General features: G+C 39.3%; 3 protein-coding genes across 6 annotated transcripts in view; 2 read left to right on the top strand and 1 right to left on the bottom strand.

Annotated features, from left to right (window-relative positions):
• LOC148408957 (cationic amino acid transporter 2) overlaps positions 1–19561 on the bottom strand; it is an 85597-nt gene that overhangs the window by 7395 nt on the left and 58641 nt on the right. The gene's annotated exons all lie outside the window — the stretch shown is intronic.
• casr (calcium-sensing receptor) lies at positions 1160–6269 on the top strand. The gene is made up of 6 exons (XM_088441086.1): positions 1160–1344; positions 3266–3572; positions 3706–4545; positions 4614–4844; positions 4952–5075; positions 5140–6269. The coding sequence occupies exons 1-6, from the start codon at positions 1160–1162 to the stop codon at positions 6267–6269; spliced, it is 2817 nt and encodes a 938-aa protein (XP_088297212.1).
• Positions 8558–17441, top strand: b4galt4 (beta-1,4-galactosyltransferase 4). The gene is made up of 7 exons (XM_088441711.1): positions 8558–9014; positions 10475–10910; positions 12763–12995; positions 14608–14795; positions 14933–15055; positions 15809–15913; positions 15993–17441. The coding sequence occupies exons 2-7, from the start codon at positions 10649–10651 to the stop codon at positions 16120–16122; spliced, it is 1041 nt and encodes a 346-aa protein (XP_088297837.1). The 5' UTR covers positions 8558–9014; positions 10475–10648; the 3' UTR covers positions 16123–17441.

Raw genomic sequence — 19561 nt, 5'->3', positions numbered from 1 at the left:
AGCATGTTATCCTTTCTGTGTGTGTGTGTGTGTGTGTGTGTGTGTGTGTGTGTGCTGCGTTTTAACAAAATTAAGCTCAAGTCGCTAAAAATTAAATTTAAGGTGAATATATTCCAATTCTATACTTGAATCCCATTCAAATGATTTATAAAAAATGCTGGTAGGTCAGAAAGTGAAAAAGTTACAGCAGTTTTAATGTTGGTAAAGTGAAATCCCTAATTTTGAAAAAATGGCATTTTAAGTTTTGGCATATTCATATTTCAAGGGTGCACACCGTCTATTCGGCACTTGTTTTCATATCCTTCAATTACAATGTGAAACTTTTGACTGCTGGGAAGTGAAAAGTGGGACACCTTTAAGGAAGTGGTTTTTGTAGAAATCCCAATATGGACTTTTCTGTTGGAAATTCAGATTTTCGTCAATAACTAAAGATTATTCTCCACGACATAAGCATGGTTTTGTGAAAACGCAACAAACCCACACCCCTATATGTGTGAGTGTATATGTGTGTGTGCCTATGGTTTTTGCAACATGGTGAGAACCATAACAGGTTTTCTTGTTTTGATGAGGACCTCTTGCTCCTGATGTTCTCATGCCCCAGTCAATTTGGATTATCATTACCTGTACAATGTTATGTCTACACAATATATATTTCATGTGTGATCAGCCAAATTTCAGATATGTGTGAAGCTGAACATTTTTGGATGGTCAGAGTGACACAAGCTATTCATAGCATACACTAATAGTTCGAAACTCAGCATTTCTTTTTAGTATGCCTTTGTGACAAAAAAACATTCTCACTGAACAAAAATGTGACGTTTGAATTCAAAAGTCAAAGAATTGGGAAGGTAAAAGAGTGCGGTGGCCGGTAATTCATTATCACATCTCTGCTCCAGCATTTTTCCAGCAGTATTAGCGAGATGTGGGCTGTTCTCCATGATGACTGGGTTGACTGGGCACGGCATGGGGTTGGAGGAGGGAGGCTCATTAGAGTGTGACTTGCCTCAACCCTTTCTTCTTTCTCAACTCAGATATGCTCCACAGTATGAACATGAGCATCACAAGGCAGCGCTGCAAGCAGACTGACGAGCAGAGATAAAACTACTGCGTGTACACTGACCAAAACAAAACAAAACAAGAATCCATCCCGGCAGAAAAGATGCCATTTGATGTGTGCTATCTGCTGCTTCTTGGATGCGCTTGTGTCATGTCCACCTACGGGCCCCACCAACGAGCGCAGATGACGGGCGATATTTTGCTCGGAGGGCTCTTCCCCATTCATTTTGGGGTTGCATCCAAAGACCAAGACCTGGCAGCTCGGCCTGAGTCCACACAATGTGTCAGGTGACCAACTTACACCTAACAAGCCACAATATTCATCTATAAACTCACAAAACAAATGCTAATCGAATTATTAACCATTCAAATTAGAAGGAACCAACTCAACAATTGTTTGTCAAACTGAACACTAGTTAAAATCAAGCCATCGCAATTAAAGTACCAAGTATATAACGATCAATCTCGCCACAATGTACAAAAGGAGTTGGAGATTAGGGAGTCTGGGTATCAAACTAATTTTTATCATTGGCCACATTGTAGTTATAGTTTCTTTCGAAGGGCTGTCAAGTGACTGTCAAGTAAAAAAAACAGACACATTTTGAAATCTGAGGACACTAAAAACTGTTCAAAAGGGTTATTGCGGGTAAAAGTTGAAAAAAAATGCTAATTATTATATTATTATATATAGTATAGTATTTTAGCCATAAATTTGAAGTCTTTATTAGCATTTCGATGGCAACTTAATATGATGTGAAAGGCCGGATCTGGTCCCCAGGCCTTGATTTTGACAGCTGTGATAAGGGGCAAAGGTGCCTTTAAAAATATCGAAGACAAGAACAAAAATAAAGCAAATGTGTGTTTCAGTAAGAGGTGTTCATTTATGGAATAATTATGAGATAGAAATGAGAATGGGTGAGTCCCTTGCTACGTTTAAAAAGAGTTTACCTTTAACTGCCTGTTCAACTTTATGGTTAAGTTTTTACACAGTTTTTCTCTTGTGGGGATGTTAAAGGGTTAAAGATATAATTCTACACAGAAAGATCACAGAAAAGTATTTAATCCTTCATTCATCCTTCAAATTCATTAATGACAGCTATTTCTTGTATTTCTGTATTTGGGCTATATTATAAATGTACATATAATTCACCTCTACATTTACTGGATGGCATAATTTTTTTGTTTGTTTGTTTATAGAAAATAAGGGGGTGGGAATAATAAAGTTTTATACTTCTTACTCCCATTGAAGAACAAATAAATTGTACTACATTAATAAATATGGATCTATTCTTACTGATTTAATGGAATTTTTGTTTATACTGTATGTTCAATCAACCAATCAATTGATCAGTCAACATTAAATACACCCAAACAAGCTAGGACCAAGAATGAGCTTTATCACAATCCTGCCTTCACGAAGACGATAAAAAGTTTAAGATATGTGTCAATATTTTCACTTCTGTAGTTGAAGTGCAGGGTAGTGTGATACAGCATGTTATGCGATCGTCAACTTTAAACCCTGATGGTTATCATAAGTCATGTCACATCTACCAAGCTACCAAAGCAAATTTACTTTATAAATAATCATTGAAAATTAGGGTCCAAATTTTGTCTACAGGAAAACTGGTTGAAAGGCAAGCTCTGCTTAGCTTATCCAAAGAAGTCCAAATTTGTCCAAAGAGGTTGAAATTTGTTGAAATAGTTGAAAGAATTTAATGTATTAGCAAAATTAGAATTTCATATATGCTAGCATCTTACACACTGGAGATGCCCCTTGCAGCTGGACACTTCGGTGGTTAAGACCACTAACTTTGAACACGGCACTGTACTTGAAGTCCCTGTTAGGGTGAATGGTACCATTCGGGTGATTCTTTAGATGAGATCCAACAACAAAGTCTACGCCAGGTGTTGGGGAGCCGGGACACAACGATCAGATATGGGATACTGGAACAATAATGTGAGGCAATCAAAGTTAAAGACAACTTCTCAATAATTTGAAAAGAGCTTTTCACTTTTCAACCCAAATTGGACTTTAAAAAAGATGCCTTGTTTAATCACTTCAACGTTATGTGTTTTCAAAATGTCCCTTTTTCAATCAGATTCTGATGTTTTTTGGACAGATTATAGACATCCTTTCAATATATTTTCAGCCATGTTTTGTTGCTATTACTGCTACTATTGGACTTTTTTTTAATACTGTGTCCTACAGGTTTAATTTCCGTGGTTTCCGTTGGCTGCAGTCCATGATTTTTGCAATCGAGGAGATCAACAACAGCAGTACGCTCCTGCCCAACATCACACTGGGCTACAGGATCTTTGATACGTGCAACACTGTGTCAAAGGCACTGGAAGCGACTCTCAGTTTTGTGGCCCAAAATAAGATTGACTCCTTGAATTTGGATGAGTTTTGCAACTGCACTGACCACATCCCGTCGACGATTGCGGTCGTAGGAGCCGCCGGGTCTGCTGTCTCCACAGCAGTGGCAAACTTGTTAGGATTGTTTTATATTCCACAGGTATATCTGTTTGTGTACTATAGGAGTTGGCAAAAATGTAAATGAAAATTTTCAGTAAATGCCAGAAGGAACATGTTTTATCTGGAGAAGCCCAATCTAACAAAAAAGTGGACATCACCCTTCTGTGTTTCAGATCAGTTATGCCTCATCCAGTCGCCTCCTAAGTAACAAAAACCAGTACAAGTCCTTCATGAGAACCATCCCTTCAGATGAGTACCAGGCTACGGCAATGGCGGATGTAATTGAGTATTTCCAATGGAACTGGGTCATCGCAGTGGCTTCAGATGATGACTACGGACGTCCCGGAATAGAAAAGTTTGAGAAGGAGATGGAGGAGCGGGACATCTGCATTCATCTCAATGAACTCATCTCTCAGTACATGGAGGAGTATGAAATCCAAGCACTGGCCGACAGGATCGAAAACTCTAGCGCCAAAGTTATCGTGGTGTTTGCCAGTGGTCCTGATGTGGAGCCTCTCATCAAAGAGATGGTCAGGAGAAACATCACAGATCGCATCTGGATGGCCAGTGAAGCCTGGGCAAGCTCCTCTCTCATTGCTAAACCTGAATATCTCGATGTGGTGGCGGGCACGGTTGGCTTTGCCTTAAAGGCGGGACATATACCCGAGTTCAAAGAGTTCCTACAACAGGTCCAACCACAGAAAGATAGTCACAATGAATTTGTTAGAGAGTTTTGGGAGGAAACATTTAACTGCTATCTGAAAGACAGTCCGAGAGTCCAGGAAAGTGACAATGGTAGCACAAGTTTCAGGCCACTGTGCACTGGTGAGGAAGACATCACCAGTGTGGAGACACCATACCTGGACTACACCCACCTTCGTATCTCATACAATGTCTATGTTGCAGTTTACTCTATTGCACGGGCCCTGCAGAACATCTTAACCTGTACACCTGGACAGGGACTTTTTGCAAACAACTCCTGTGCAGATATTAAGAAAATGGAAGCATGGCAGGTAAAATGCTAGATTTTCAACAGAGGTGCTATAGACTTTCACTTACAACATATATTTGTATTACACAGGTTCTAAAACAGCTCAGACATCTGAAATATACCAACAGCGAGGGAGGAAAGGTGCATTTTGATGAGAACTTTGATGTGGTAGCAAACTACACAATAATCAACTGGCAGAGGTCTGCTGAAGATGGTTCCGTGGTGTTTGAGGAGGTCGGTTACTATAACATCCATTCAAAGAAGGGAGGCAAGCTGATCATTGACAAGACCAAGATACTCTGGAATGGATACAGTTTTGAGGTACTGTCTGTTGCTTTTCTCTTCAGGTTGACGCCACGGGGATAGGCCGTGTCACATTTGGTGTATCTAGGCTTTTAGGCAACTTTGATGATTTTTCAATTCGTCAGGTACCATTTTCCAACTGCAGTGAGGACTGCGAACCCGGCACCAGAAAGGGCATCATTGACAGCATGCCCACTTGTTGCTTTGAATGCACCGAGTGCTCAGATGGAGAGTATAGTGACCATAAAGGTATAAAAACAGAAAACCGATTTCTTTGAAAAGTTGCTGTTCTAAAGGTTGGTTTTCCACACAGATGCCAGCATTTGCGCCAAATGTCCCAACAACTCCTGGTCCAGTGGCAACCACACGTCCTGCTTTTTAAAGGAAATAGAGTTTCTGTCTTGGACTGAACCATTTGGAATAGCTTTAGCCATCTGCGCAGTACTGGGTGTGATCTTGACAGCTTTTGTCATGGGAGTGTTTGTCAAATTTCGTAACACCCCCATAGTGAAGGCCACAAACCGAGAATTGTCTTACTTACTGCTCTTCTCGCTTATTTGCTGTTTCTCCAGCTCACTTATCTTCATCGGGCAGCCACACGATTGGACGTGCCGTCTGCGCCAACCAGCTTTTGGTGTCAGTTTTGTTCTTTGCATCTCATGCATCCTGGTCAAGACCAACAGAGTGCTTTTGGTTTTTGAGGCCAAGATCCCGACTAGTTTCCAGAGGAAGTGGTGGGGATTAAACTTGCAGTTTCTTTTGGTCTTTCTCTTCACCTTTGTCCAGGTTATGATATGCGTGGTGTGGCTTTACAACGCCCCCCCCTCCACCTATATGAATCATGACATCGATGAGATTATTTTCATAACCTGCAACGAGGGTTCAGAGATGGCTCTTGCATTTCTCATCGGTTACACGTGCCTGCTGGCGGCCGTATGCTTTTTCTTTGCGTTCAAATCTCGCAAACTGCCAGAAAACTTCACCGAAGCCAAGTTCATCACTTTCAGCATGCTCATATTCTTCATTGTTTGGATCTCCTTCATCCCCGCCTACTTTAGTACATATGGCAAATTTGTTTCAGCGGTGGAGGTCATTGCAATTCTGGCGTCCAGCTTTGGGATGCTAACCTGTATTTTCTTCAACAAGGTCTACATCATCCTTTTTAAATCCTCCAGGAACACCATTGAAGAAGTCAGGTGTAGCACGGCAGCCCATGCCTTCAAAGTTGCCGCAAAAGCCACGCTCAAACAGGGCACGGTGTCCAGAAAAAGGCCTGGCAGTATCGGGGGATCATCTGCCTCCTCCCCTTCATCCTCCATCAGCCTCAAGACCAACGGTGGCGAGACGCCCTCTGGGAAGCATAAGCCAAGGGTGAGCTTTGGCAGCGGGACGGTCATGCTGTCTTTGAGTTTTGAAGAGTCGCGAAGGGCTTCTTTAATGTGATTGCCTACTTTTTACTTACACGCTTTATTTTGGGGGGGACATAGAACAAATTCCATGTCAGCCTGCCTCATAAACTGCAACTTACAGTACCTTCTTTTTTCTTTCAGTACCGCCTTTAACCATTGTGTAGTTAATACACATTTTGTATTAAAAGTTATCATTCCAGAAACATTGTTTTGTTGTTCATGTGTATATTTGTGTTAGCAGGATTACATTTTTTATTTGGATAGACTGCCTATTGTATAAACGCAATAATCCATTGCTGTGAACAGCCTTCCTGAGTGGAGTTTGCATGTTCTCCCCGAGCCACATGCGGCTCCGCGGCCGCAGGTTGCACACCCCTGCTCTAAATTGTCCATAGGTGTGCTTGGTTGCGTGAATGTTTTTTTTTGTCCCTCTGTACCCTGCACATGGCTGGAAACCAGTTCAGGGCATAGACAGCTGGGATAGGTACAAGCAAGCCAGTGACCCTAGTGAGAATAAGTGGCTCTAAAAAAATGGATGGGTGGATGATTAAAACCACAGTTTAGAAACTTATCAACATTGCAAGCATAGACAGATTACGAAAGTTACATTATTTGTAATTCATCAGACGTATGAAATAAAACTGGTTTAAAGTTAAATGATGTTTTAGATATGATGTAGCTAATAAAAATTCCCAAAATATACATGATCTTTGAGTTTGCAGCAAAAGCTAAGAGAATTTGTTGAAAGAGTTTTAGAGAAACTTCTTTGCTTGCTCATCACAAGTGTGTGACGAGAGCAAAGAGTGCAGATGTGTCTCACATGTAAATGCTATTCAGACAAGCGGCCTACGCTATAGGCAGCCTTCAATTGCAGGTTTTAGTGGCATCTGGGGGGAACACCTTTGGGGATAACACTACTTATTTAAAACCACTCCGGCAACTGTGAAACAAAAGGAGATGATTTCCTTTACAAAAAAGTGAAGGTTTTTTTCTGGCTTTTTAATTACAGTAAAATAAAGCCTCCTTCCAAAGAGAAAGCTTGAAATTTCACCGATTTATATATTTTGCTGTAGTTACCAGCACCATCCAATTTGGGAAATCATCACTAATTTCCCCACTTATCATAAAAAAATATAACATGTGAGAGCTGCATGAAAGGTTTTATGTTTTGTTATAATAAAGGAGGGCAAGGGGCATTTGAAGATGACATGCTGAGATTTTCAGGATCAGGGTTGACCTAAAAGAGCCTGAGAAGCAGCTGGACAATGAAAGCCCCACCAAACAACAAATGGGTGTCCAGCTGATACCAGCATGGCGTTCACATCTGATCTGCAGTGGGAAATCAAACTAAAAGACAGTTCACTCAGTTCGTATCAGGCCTATGAGTTGGCATACCGGTTTGTATCGGGCCTTTGTGTTGATTAATTGATTATTTAATTGAATTGTGTAAACACATAGAAAATTTTAAGAAAATAGAAAGAAAAAGGAGCAAGGAAAAAGAGAGCATCAATAGATATTGCATTTCAGTGAGGTTTGCATGTTCAAAAGGAGTAAGAAAAAGTAAAAATGTGATCTAGTCCTACCCCTTGTTTCCTAAATGTAAGTCATGTTGTTCATAAAGTACAGTAGTTTATAAAAAAATCCTAAAACAAAAAACAAGTCATGTCCTACTAGTTAGATGGAAAAACACTCACACACACACACATCTCTCTCTCTCTCTCTCTCTCTCTCTCTCTCTCTCTCTCTCTCTCTCTCTCTCTCTCTCTCTCTCTATATATATATATATATATATATATATATATATATATATATATATATATATATATATATATATATATATATATATATATATATATATATATATATATATACACACACACACACAAATCCCCACATAATTCATGTATACATTCATATAAATACGTATATACACATATCCATATACTGTACGGTATACAACACCATTTATCTACAGTATCAAATTTACATGTGTGACTTATGAACCTTTATGCAGCGAATACAACTCAATTATTTACATTTTTCGAATACTATATTTTAAAACTTTTTTTATATAGTTAAATTGACACTTGCTTCATGTTTGTTCTTCTTTTTAACTTGTTTTTTATTAAAATGATTATATTAACGGTGTTTGAAGAACTGTAATGAACAGTTGGGCGAATGCATCCAGAATTTTGGAGGTCATATTCAATTCACATGCGATGTCATTGCAACATGAGTTCATTTTGAAATTTCGGTGAAAGGCGGAAATGCTTTGTTCTGAAGCCCCCATACCGGAAGCGCAAGTGTTTACGTCAACTTCACAAGCTTCCAGTGGGGAGTGACCCGTTACCGCGCAAGTGGAAACAAAAACTCTTGAAAAGCAAAGCAAGGACCGGGTTGCGATCACTGAAAAAAGCAATGTCTTCTGTGTTCCACGGGATGTCCATTACAACTTGCGTGCACGTTCTTCAGCAGATGTGAGCAAATAATCGCTATAGGGGTATGCTTGCGAGGAGGTCCCAAAACCAGGAAACAGGATACTGATGTGTGGTTTGTGTGCAAACATGGAGAGCATCCGGGTGGAGAAGGACGTGTCGCCTTTGTGATTTCAGCTGTCCACTTGCATTTGTGGTCCTTTTCTTCTTGGCTTGATTGCAAATTTACTGTAATAATGTACAGTCTTATGCTGGGATGCTCATGGAGCTAACCAATGCTAACTCGTCTTGTCCCAACTGGAAGATGACTTCGAGGAAAAACAAGCGTCTTTAGGTCGTCTTAGGTGAGTAATTCGAAAATAATAAATATGTAGACTTTTTTTTATTTACAATGTGTTTATGCACATAACTAATGACATAGCGACAGAATGCCCCTTGTATGCCATTTAAAATAGATGTTGAACGTTATATTAGGTAAACGTAGTAAGACTATAGTATGATAACAAAAATGTTTTCGTGAAAATGTACTTTTACTTGCTCAGGGGTATTTTGCGTGTTGGTTTTATATTTTAATAATCTCGTAACATATTACGCCATTTCATATGGTTAACACATGTTCGTGCAAATTCCACTTTCCGTTTGAATTGCTAAAAAAAAGAAAAGAAAGATGGTAATAAGGTAGACCAAGTGGTTAGAACGTCGTCCACGCAGTTCTAAGTTTCTGGGTTCGAACCTGGGACTTTGTAGAGTTTGTTCTGCGTTTTTGAATTGAATTGGATAGGTTGCGTCAGTGTACTTAATGAAGTGTCTAGTGAACTTTGAGTTAGATTTATGGCGATATTGGAAGGATGAATAATTGACAAAAGACAGCACCGACATTCAAAGAGATCTGGAACGTGATACCAACCTCTACTATTGTCTCGCAAGGATCGTCCTAACTTTTCACTCAGAGGATAGCGTACAGAAAACCAAAAAGACAGACCATGTTGTTTTTTTTAAACTTATTAATAAAATATTTTTTAAAAAACAATCAAGCAAGCAACCACACATTGTCTATAAATTGTTTTTATGCTGCTACATAAAAGCTTTCTGTTAAAGATGATGAGGCAAGTTAGGATTTTTTTACACTACTGTCTACCCAACCATCCATTACTTTTTTTTTTTTTTTTTTAAAACAGCATTGTGAGCTATGTCAAAATTCAATTTCAGTATGTGGCCATACATTGGTTACCATTGTGTTACACGGTCATTCAGGAGGCTTGATTACGGTCTTATTAAATGAATGGCATTAAACACAAAGGAAAATGCTTTCAGATACTAAACCTGTCATTTAAAACACACCCATTTCGGCTGTACGAAGTTTATTTTATGTTTATGGAATATGACATCTTTCATGATGTAGTTAACTCTTTTGACCAGGGGTGGCCAACTTCAGTCCTTGAGAGCCACAATCCAGCTTGTATTTAATCTTTCCCTTTGACCAACACCTGATAGTGATTAGCTCATTACCATGCTTCGCAGAATTCCGATCATGACCCTAATTTGAATCAGATTTGTTGGTTAAAGGGAAACTGAAAACAAGATGGATTGTGGCTCTTGACCACCTCCTCTGGACAGTTTTTGAGTCTAGTTTCTGAGTCTAGTTCCAGACTGTAGTTTCTGAACCTGGTTTTCTAGTTTTTCACACTTTCATGTCCTGTCTGGATGTTCACAGTCTACAACTATTACAAATTACTCATGTGACATATGAACATACATGTTTTGTTTTATGCACTAACGTCTGATCTTTCTCGCTCTTTCACAGTTGATATCATTTCACCCAAAACAACATCATCAAACAACCACGGATGTTTACCCTAATATGGAACCACATGGTGGAAAGTGGAAAGCAGCAGCATGTTTCACTATCGTGTGGTGACTGCTGCCGCCATAAAGGACACATTTTGAAATAGAAGCGCTAGAACAGCGTCACACAGCCATGGGCGTTTGTTCGTCTGCGTTCAAGATGTTGCGCAGGGTGAAGTACGTTTTATTGCTGCTTCTCTCTCTGTCTGTGCTGGCATGGATTTACATATTCTCTGGTGGCAGTGTAAAATCTGCTCTGGTCCCCTTGGCCGCCACACAAACTCTTATTAAAAGAGAGAGCACGCAGGATGCGGCTAACTTGGGGACGTCAGCGGCGCGTCGCTTAATTACGCCAACGCCATTAGCAGAATGTCCGAAGGAGTCACCACTACTACGTGAGTAAACACTAATGTTTGATTGAACAGGCGGAAAATAGATGCTGCTTTGTTTATTTTTAAACCCAAATGGGTTAAAACTAAAAACACCATACATAAATTCAGAGGTGTGAACTTCTTCAGCACTGACGAACTCTGTCAGTCTGTTATCGATGGACGCCCGTTTTGCCAACAGACCGACGAATGATGAAAATGCTAAAAAAAAAACTAAATGAAACCATGAATTAAAAATGTCAGAAAATGCAAGTTTCATCCATCGTTGTAATTGTTGGAATAAACATTACATCAGCAGTGTGTCAGCCTGCCATGCCCCATTTTGCTTACTGAAATATAATTCAACTGACTTGCATGATTTATTGCTGCAGCTTTATAGCGCAAACTGCAATCAGCCCGCAGTCAATGTGACAATAGTCACTTTACAGCAGCACCAAGCAGTGGAGAAATATGTTCAGTTGAGTGAAGAAACTGGCTTGGTTAAATTCACTACTTGTCATTCACAGCTATGGCACAGTTCACTTTACCGAAAATTTAGTTGTAGTCGCTCCCTTTCTTAGTCCTGGTTGCAGGTTTCTTGCTGATAAAAGCATTTTGGAAATGCAAAACAAATTTGCATTCTCTCTCGGACTGGCCCTTGGCCATGAAATGCAAAATAGAAGTTTTAATTCCCTAATTAAAGATGTTTTTCAGTCTATTCAACCTCAGCAAGCCTTTCTTTTAACTTGTAGTGTATGTAACAGATGAAATTTAGACATGTTAATGAAACCGTCTTTTATAGTTGTAGGGCAGGCAGTTATAAATGAGGACCGATATCTACCTCTTGAGTGTCATGTAAAGCAGGATAATCGCATTCAGTGGACATGCTTGCTAATTGCGCTGTCATCCCCTGCATTTCTCAGATGCGGAATAATAAACTTGATGGTGTATTACAGCCTAGGGTTAAACCCTTAGCTGGCTTTGTTTTTGTGTTACACTTATATTACTATGTTGTGTTTCAATTGCAGTGTAACTGTAGAACCACGACATGGTGGTAACTTTAAGCGGAATTACTAATAAAGAAAAAATAATTTTTGTGAGTGTTGACAGAAGTAGACCAGTGCCTGATGAATGACGGACTAGAAAAAAAAAAGTCAAATGTCACCCGATAGTGCAGACAAAAGGTTGGGCAAAAATACACTGATGGAGCGAGGGTTACAAATTCGTTTGGCTTGAAAAACCGACGATGATGGAAAAGGGGCGGGGCTCTGATGAATGACAATTGTCAGACCAGAAAAAAAATATAAGTTGCCTACCTCTGCATAAAACGTCAAATTCCTGTAACAGACCCACACTATTATATACTGTATACTATCATTATATTGTGCAATATGATTGTAAAATGCAATGGAGAGAAAATTTTACTATCCTTTTCTCCTGATTGTTTTCAATCCGCTGAAAATGCTCGATTTCCTGTCGCATGATCAGGATTTGGACATCCTTATAACGCATATTTGTGAAACATGGAGCTGCTGAGTGGCAGCTGTTTTTAACAAGTGACAAAATAAATATTGTGAAATCATAAAAAGATAGAGGATTGCCAAGCATACTTGAATTTCAACGTAACAAATCGAATCTCACGTCAAATACAACAAATTACTGCACATTGGTCATATCTAGCAAAACCTTGGAAAACCTTGCAATTAGTTCAACATTTTTTAACACTTGACAGCGCAGCACTTTTTAATGACAAATGAATATGTATACAAACATGTATGTAGGAATAAAAAGCGAAAGAAAAACAGAATATCTTTGTGAATTATACTCTAAGTTAAGGGTTTATTGATTATGAATTGAGATGCAAATTTTGATCCGGCAGAAGGAGCAGTGAAGCTGTACTTTGAGCCCTCTCTGAACCTGAAGGCGGTGGAGGGTGAGAACGAGCGAGTGGCGGAAGGCCAGTTTCAGCCTTGGTCCTGCACGGCGAGACAGAGCGTGGCCATCCTCATTCCCCATCGCAAGCGAGAGCGACACCTCCTCTACCTGCTGCACCACCTGCACCCCTTCCTGCAGAGGCAGCAACTCCACTATGCTGTTTATGTCATCCAGCAGGTAGTATGCGCTAAGTCTGTATAAATATTCCTAAAGATAAAATATTCCATTGTTTTTTTTTTTACCAGGCACAGCGACCGCTTTCGGCGTGTACTCTAAATCAGTGGTCCTCAACCTTTTTTCAGTGATGCACCCGCTGCGAAATATGTTTTCAGTCACGTACCCCTTCATCAGTGGGGGAATAAAAAAAAAAAAAACATGAAAAATGCCATCAGTGTCTGGTTTAGTAAACTTATAACTACAGTATTAAACTAAACTAAACCTTTCAGATTCATTTGCATCGGCCCCGAAAAAATAACCAACATAAAGTGTCCTCTTTTGAGTCATAGAAGAGATCTCTTATAAAATAAATCATAAAATTAATTACTAATAAATATTTGTCCACAAAAAGTAATCTACATAAAATGCCCATTTTCTTATAGGCAACTAAAATTAGCAAACATTATTAAAAAAATAAGTCAAAATGCTCACTTGTATGTCATTTTCAGCCATCGGTAATCACATGTTTATTATTTCTTTCATTCTTTCACCTGTTCTCAAAAAGTACTAATTATAAATAAATATTTGTCCACAAAAAATGTTAAACATAAAGCGTCCTGTTTGGGATTACAGTGGAGATCTGCTAACAAAAATTAATCAATAACTAATTATTAATAAATCTTTGTCCACAAAAAGTAATCACCATAACGTTTCAGAGCTGTTCTCAAAAAGAAATAATTATAAATCAATATTTGCCCACTGACAAATATTTGACTTGAAGTGTCCTCTTTTGGGATCATAGTAGAGATAGAGGGATTTAAATAATTCAGTAATAATTTTTGAAGGCTTTTTGCATATTTGTTTTACTTAATATCTCGAGTACCCCTTAGAGTACCCTCACCCCCATTTGAGAACCACTGGTCTAAACAGGCATACATACCCCTAAATTTCTCTAAAATCCTGAAAATTCTTGCCTGTTTAGGACTTAAAAATAGAAAAACGTTTGCCTAATAAAGGCAAATAAAGGTTAAACTATTAAGCAAAAACGGCCGCTGTGCCTAGTAAAGGGTTAAAGAAAATAATTAAAATAACAGGTTGTGCTTTCGTTTTAGCTAGCATTTAACCTCGATAACTCCCTCTTAGATTTAAAGTGCAAAAGGTCTGTCTCGCATGAAATCCTTCTGCAAACAAATGTAGCGTAGTAGCATATTGTATGAGACTGATAGAGGGCAAACTTAAACATTTTCAACTCTGTTATTGCATACTTAAGATACAAAAAAAAAACGATTTGAATGAGGTGTTGCCAATTTAGTTGTACAGTATATAATTACAATGAAGGCTTTGTATTCTATGCAAGACCTGAGGTGTGTCCTTACCCCCCCACGCCCTTATTTTTTTTAAATACTTTCCCACTGCCTCTTGCTTGAGGCATGCCCTATTTTAGTAAACAATCCACCCCAGTCTTTTCTTCAGTATATGAGTGCTTGAGCTTTAGTGAGGTGCAACGTGACCACTTCGCACGCTCGTAAAATCGTCCATAATAAAAAATTCAAGTTAATCAATATATGTCCGAGGTCTAAGTCCGAGCATGCCCGTATGCTATTCTAATGCCATTGCCTCTTGTTTTTAAAAGGCTGGCGATGCCACTTTTAACCGTGCCAAATTATTAAACGTGGGTTACCTGGAGGCGCTTAAGGACCACAGATGGGACTGTTTTATTTTCCACGATGTGGACCTGGTTCCTGAAAATGACCACAATCTCTACATCTGTGATTCGCAACCCAAACACCTGGTAGTTGGCCGGAATGCCACCGGATACAAGTAAGTTCCTGGATAAAGACTCATTTCCTGTGTGTGTGACGTGTGTAAAACGGCTCAATCGGGTCCGCCTGTCGTCAATGATTGGAAATGTTCTAAAATAATCCCAGGTTATTAATAGTCTATGTGCCCTGCGCCAGGCTGCATTACAAAGGCTACTTCGGAGGAGTCACGGCCATGAGCAGAGAGCAGTTTCGTAAAGTGAATGGATTTGCAAACACCTACTGGGGTTGGGGAGGAGAAGATGACGACCTACGCATCAGGTGAAAGAAAAAGTTACCAACCCGTTCACGTCATGCTTTTTGTTTCGCATCAATCGCGACTTTTTTAAAAGTGAACAAACGACAACGAGGGGGATTCTATGCGGGTTGAAATTAGCCGGTTACATGTAGACAAGGCCTTAGATTCTGACTAATACACACAATTTGCTAGTTATCTTGAACTTTTAAAAGTTTTTTTTTTTTTTGGAGAGGGTGCAAAACTAGTTAAATGTGTGATAATCAAACTTAAAATTGATTTGACTTCACAGTCATAACGGCCCTCCAACAGAAACTAGAAGTATAATTTGGCCCACGATTAAAATTGTCCAACACCCTCGCTATGAACTGAGCCAATACAGATTGTTTGTATTGACAGTTTATATTCTCGAATAATACAGCCCTAGCGTTAATATTCTCTGAAAGTTGGTGAAATACTAAATAAATTAAGTGTTTTATCTGCACACAAGTAGCATCAGCCATTCAGCAACTAGGTGGTGCGCCAAGACAAGCAATGGAGCCGTATTTCAAGATGGTCTTAGCATATCTACAGTATATATATTTTTGTAATTTGCCAAAATACTACTGAGGGATGGCGTTTTTGATTTTTGTCACTCTTCTCTTTTAATAGGAAATTAGCCCCAAAGTCGTGATACCCCCCCTGCATTTGTCAGATATTTTTAGTCATCTTACCCGACTTGGTCAACTTTTTTTGCCGCTCTAGTCTCATGATATAATTTTTTGCACATGTACTTTTAGGGTGGAGCTGCAGAAAATGAAGATTGTACGCCCGCCTGCTGACATTGCACGCTACACGATGGTGTTTCACAAACGGGACAGCGGTAATGAAGTCAACAAAGATAGGTCCGTCATTTGTTATTATCGCGTCCTGTCGACAAATTTTTCCGAATTGATTAATTCTGTTTCTTCTTCTCTTATCTAGGATGAAGTTGTTAAGACGAACGACGCTAGTTTGGAGAAAGGACGGATTGAACAGCTGCAAATATCAAACAATATCAGTGGAGAGGATGCCACTCTACATCAACGTGACCGTTGACATCGGGAAGCCGTAGAACTGTCGTTTCAAACGAGCTCCGCTCATAGTTGTGGCCTTTTAGAGCTGCCGGCGTAAGCTAGTCATCATGGAAGGCAGACAAGCATAGTAAACATTTGAAGCAGCGGGAATCAAAGATCAAATCTGCAACATCCAATCCACTATTTCGAGCTAACTTCTCTTTTTTGGAAATGCAACCGATTTATGTATTTAATTTTTATTTTGTATTTTACTTTATTGTTCAGCTCCACATTTGTCAAAGAGCATCATTTTAAATGGTGTGCAGTAAAGGAGTGCATAAACGTTGATACACGTCCTTCATCTCAGCTGTTTTGGTGCCTTTGTGTCCATGTGGGAGTCAGGACTGTGCAACTGTAGCAAATGTGATTTTTTTTTTTTTAACATATATTTGTTTTCAACTATTATTGACATATTATTCTTCTACAGTACACATTTCTCCATCAATCTATGAGCAAATGTCTTTTGACCAAATGTGGAGCAGAATTTAAATTGGAATCAAAAGCTTAAGTAGCAAAGAAGTGAACTCTGGACCGAGCCACGTTTTGAAATGCTCGCTGGCCAAAACACATCGCGATTTTGCAAGACTGAATAAAACATTAATAATGTTCACTAAACGTAGCCTCAAAAAGTCCACAGATAAATATGATTTTGGTCGTTTCTGTTTTTATAATTCAAATAGTCATGTGTCGATGATGATGTTCCTCGACTCCCTGAGCTTTTGTCCTATCATTAGACTGAATTTTGCTTAAGTATAACGATTTATTTTAAAATGGGCCTTCTGTTTTTTGCTTTGCAGGAAACTGTAATGGGGGTTATATCCATATTAGCTCAATAGTGTCTAAATATGACCAATTAAAATGGCCTCTCAAGTTTAGTAAACTGCATGATGGTTAGTAATGGGAATTGAGGTGCACATATCAATGTCATTGTATTATTTTGGGGTGCGCGGCTTTTTGGGTGTTCCAACTTCTACTGGATATTTTTTGTCTGTGACCATCAAAACCTTCTGTTCATTGGTTGATAGCAAATTAATTTACTTGAATGACACTCTCTGACGAATTGCCAACCCTGAAAGATCAATGTTTTCTCTTGAACTCGTGCTTTATAGATCCGTTATACAACACAATTTATTATTTAAGGTCTTAAGGGGATTTTTTTTAAGTGCAACTGAGTTTAGTGAAAAATTTGACACATTTCACGGCGAGGAAAAATGTCCAATAAACGATTATTTTTATACTGTCACGTGATCTTTTATGCTGTCATATTTGACCGTAAATTCTGCGACATGTTGAAATAAAAGACCTTTTATTTTAAAATAATTCTACAGATTGCAGTGTATGGTTTGGCCACTGGGTGGCAGAATAAAAGTTGCTTGCCTGCCTGTAAATTAAGCTCCTCAATGCTGTGATCATGTTTACAGTACAAAGCCAACTCAAATATTTAGTAACCAAAGAACGGGGTGAGGAGAAAATATTTTACAGCATTTTTTTCAAAAAGAAGTTAAAATGTGACTAATGAGCATTCACTGTTGAGTTCAGAGTGTTTGTAGATTAGTACCATGCTACTGGCAAAGTGCAAGCAGAGAAGCAATTCATCAATCTTTTTAGGAGTTTGTCGCTTATCCAATGAGTGCTCAGTGAAACTTGGAGCACCTCAAGCAGTTAAGTGGACTGGTTAAGGGGGTACACACTGGAGAGAAACAAGGGATAATTGACAAACGGACATGTACTATTAACAGCATTTAGAATCCACGGAAAATTCTGCTTTCACTGTTGTTGCTGTGAAGTTACAGTTATCGTAACATCAACACAAGAATAGTTGCAGATAGTTTCCACTCGCTCATATGTATCAGGAGCTAAATTTTGCAGCAGTAAAATTTGCCATGTTTTATGTAAAATGTGACCTCTTTAATGAAGGCTGCTTGTTATTCGCTTCCATTGACCTCTTGGCTATTTTTTTTAAAACATGGCCCATGAGCGAGCGGGATGTCTGAGGCTTTGTGCGGACAGAATGATGTCATGTCCTCTTCCTATGGTGCAGAAAGAAGCTTTGTCTTCCAGGGGCCAGGCCTGGTCATCAAGCTCACATGTGACACACTCACAAGCACATTTTATAAAACAGGCAGTTATGACACCATGTTGCCCGAAGTGTGCTTTGTGCATAATGAGATCAAGCAAACTTAAAAACTCTATTAAAATGCCTGTCTTTACTGAATAATAATTGATGAGTATATATTATTTTTAAATTGAATCTCTTTCTTACTTTCTGCTTTCTGTATGCTGATGAGATCAGTTCTTGTGCTTGTGCTTGAGATATCTTGTGCTTTAGTTGTTTGGGGGTTGTAAAACTAAAGTCCCTAATTAACTAACTAACTAATCACACCCTAAAATGGACGCTGATTGGCTGCTATCGTGTTTGGCATAACCTGATAGGCTCCTGTTGTGGGTTGAGGTCAAATTAAGAGGCAGAAGGAAACATGACCATGAAAAACATGAAAATGGAAGAGCATGTCAGTTACAAAAACAACGCCACAATGATACCACAATGATGTGAAGCAGCTTACCATAGAAGCAGCTCAAGTTTAGTCACCACATCAATGCAAAGCATCCAATTGTGATTGCAGCCAAAACTAATTTTAGTAATAGTGAAAAAAGTGTAGCGAGCCGTAACAATGCTCTGCAAAACAGGGGACATCCTGAACTGGTTGCCAACCAATCGCAGGGCACACAGAGACAAACAACCATCCACGCACCCAAGGACAACTTAGTATGTCCAATTCACTTGCCATGCATTTTTTTGAAGCGTGCGAGGGGGCCGGAGTGCCTGGAGAGAACCCACGCAGGCTTGTGGAGAACATGCAAACTCCACACAGGAAGCACGAAGCCAGAGGGATTTGAACTCGCCCCTTGAACTGTGAGGCGGGCGTGCTATTCACTGCGCCACCGAGCCCTATTCATCTGAAACTTTTGGTGCGATTCAGATCAAGTCATCACAAATCTTAATTAACCTCTCACTTTTGTTTTAATCTCTTGATAGTACTAATATTTCTGGGGCTCAAGCCTGAACCCGGATAAACTAAAGGCGGCTTTACTGTTTGCTGGGCTCATAATGGCCACACAAATCAGTGATAGATGGCTAGAAGATCCATAACAGTGTGACCATACTTACATGGATTTTCTGCTCGACTTCTCATGATATCGCACTTTGAAATCCAATTGAGTAAATCATTGCGGCCGGTGGTCCCGTCTGAGCGTATGCACTGCAATTGGACGTCGCGTCTTAAGATATGACTTTCTGGAATGGTTAAGCATACGCTTAGAGATTTTAAACCTCGGAATATGGAATTTGGGGTTGCGGGTGTGTAATTTTCCCTGTAAAACCACTTAGTCTGGGAATACAAGGAGTCAATCGTGACAAGAGAAGAGTACACCACAATG

This window comes from Hippichthys cyanospilos, chromosome 18, assembly GCF_059441005.1.
Source record: "Hippichthys cyanospilos isolate Australia breed blue-spotted pipefish chromosome 18, RoL_Hcya_1.0, whole genome shotgun sequence".
NCBI lineage: Eukaryota > Metazoa > Chordata > Actinopteri > Syngnathiformes > Syngnathidae > Hippichthys > Hippichthys cyanospilos.
Note: the sequence above shows the minus strand (reverse complement) of the source record. Positions and strands in the feature narration are given on the sequence as shown.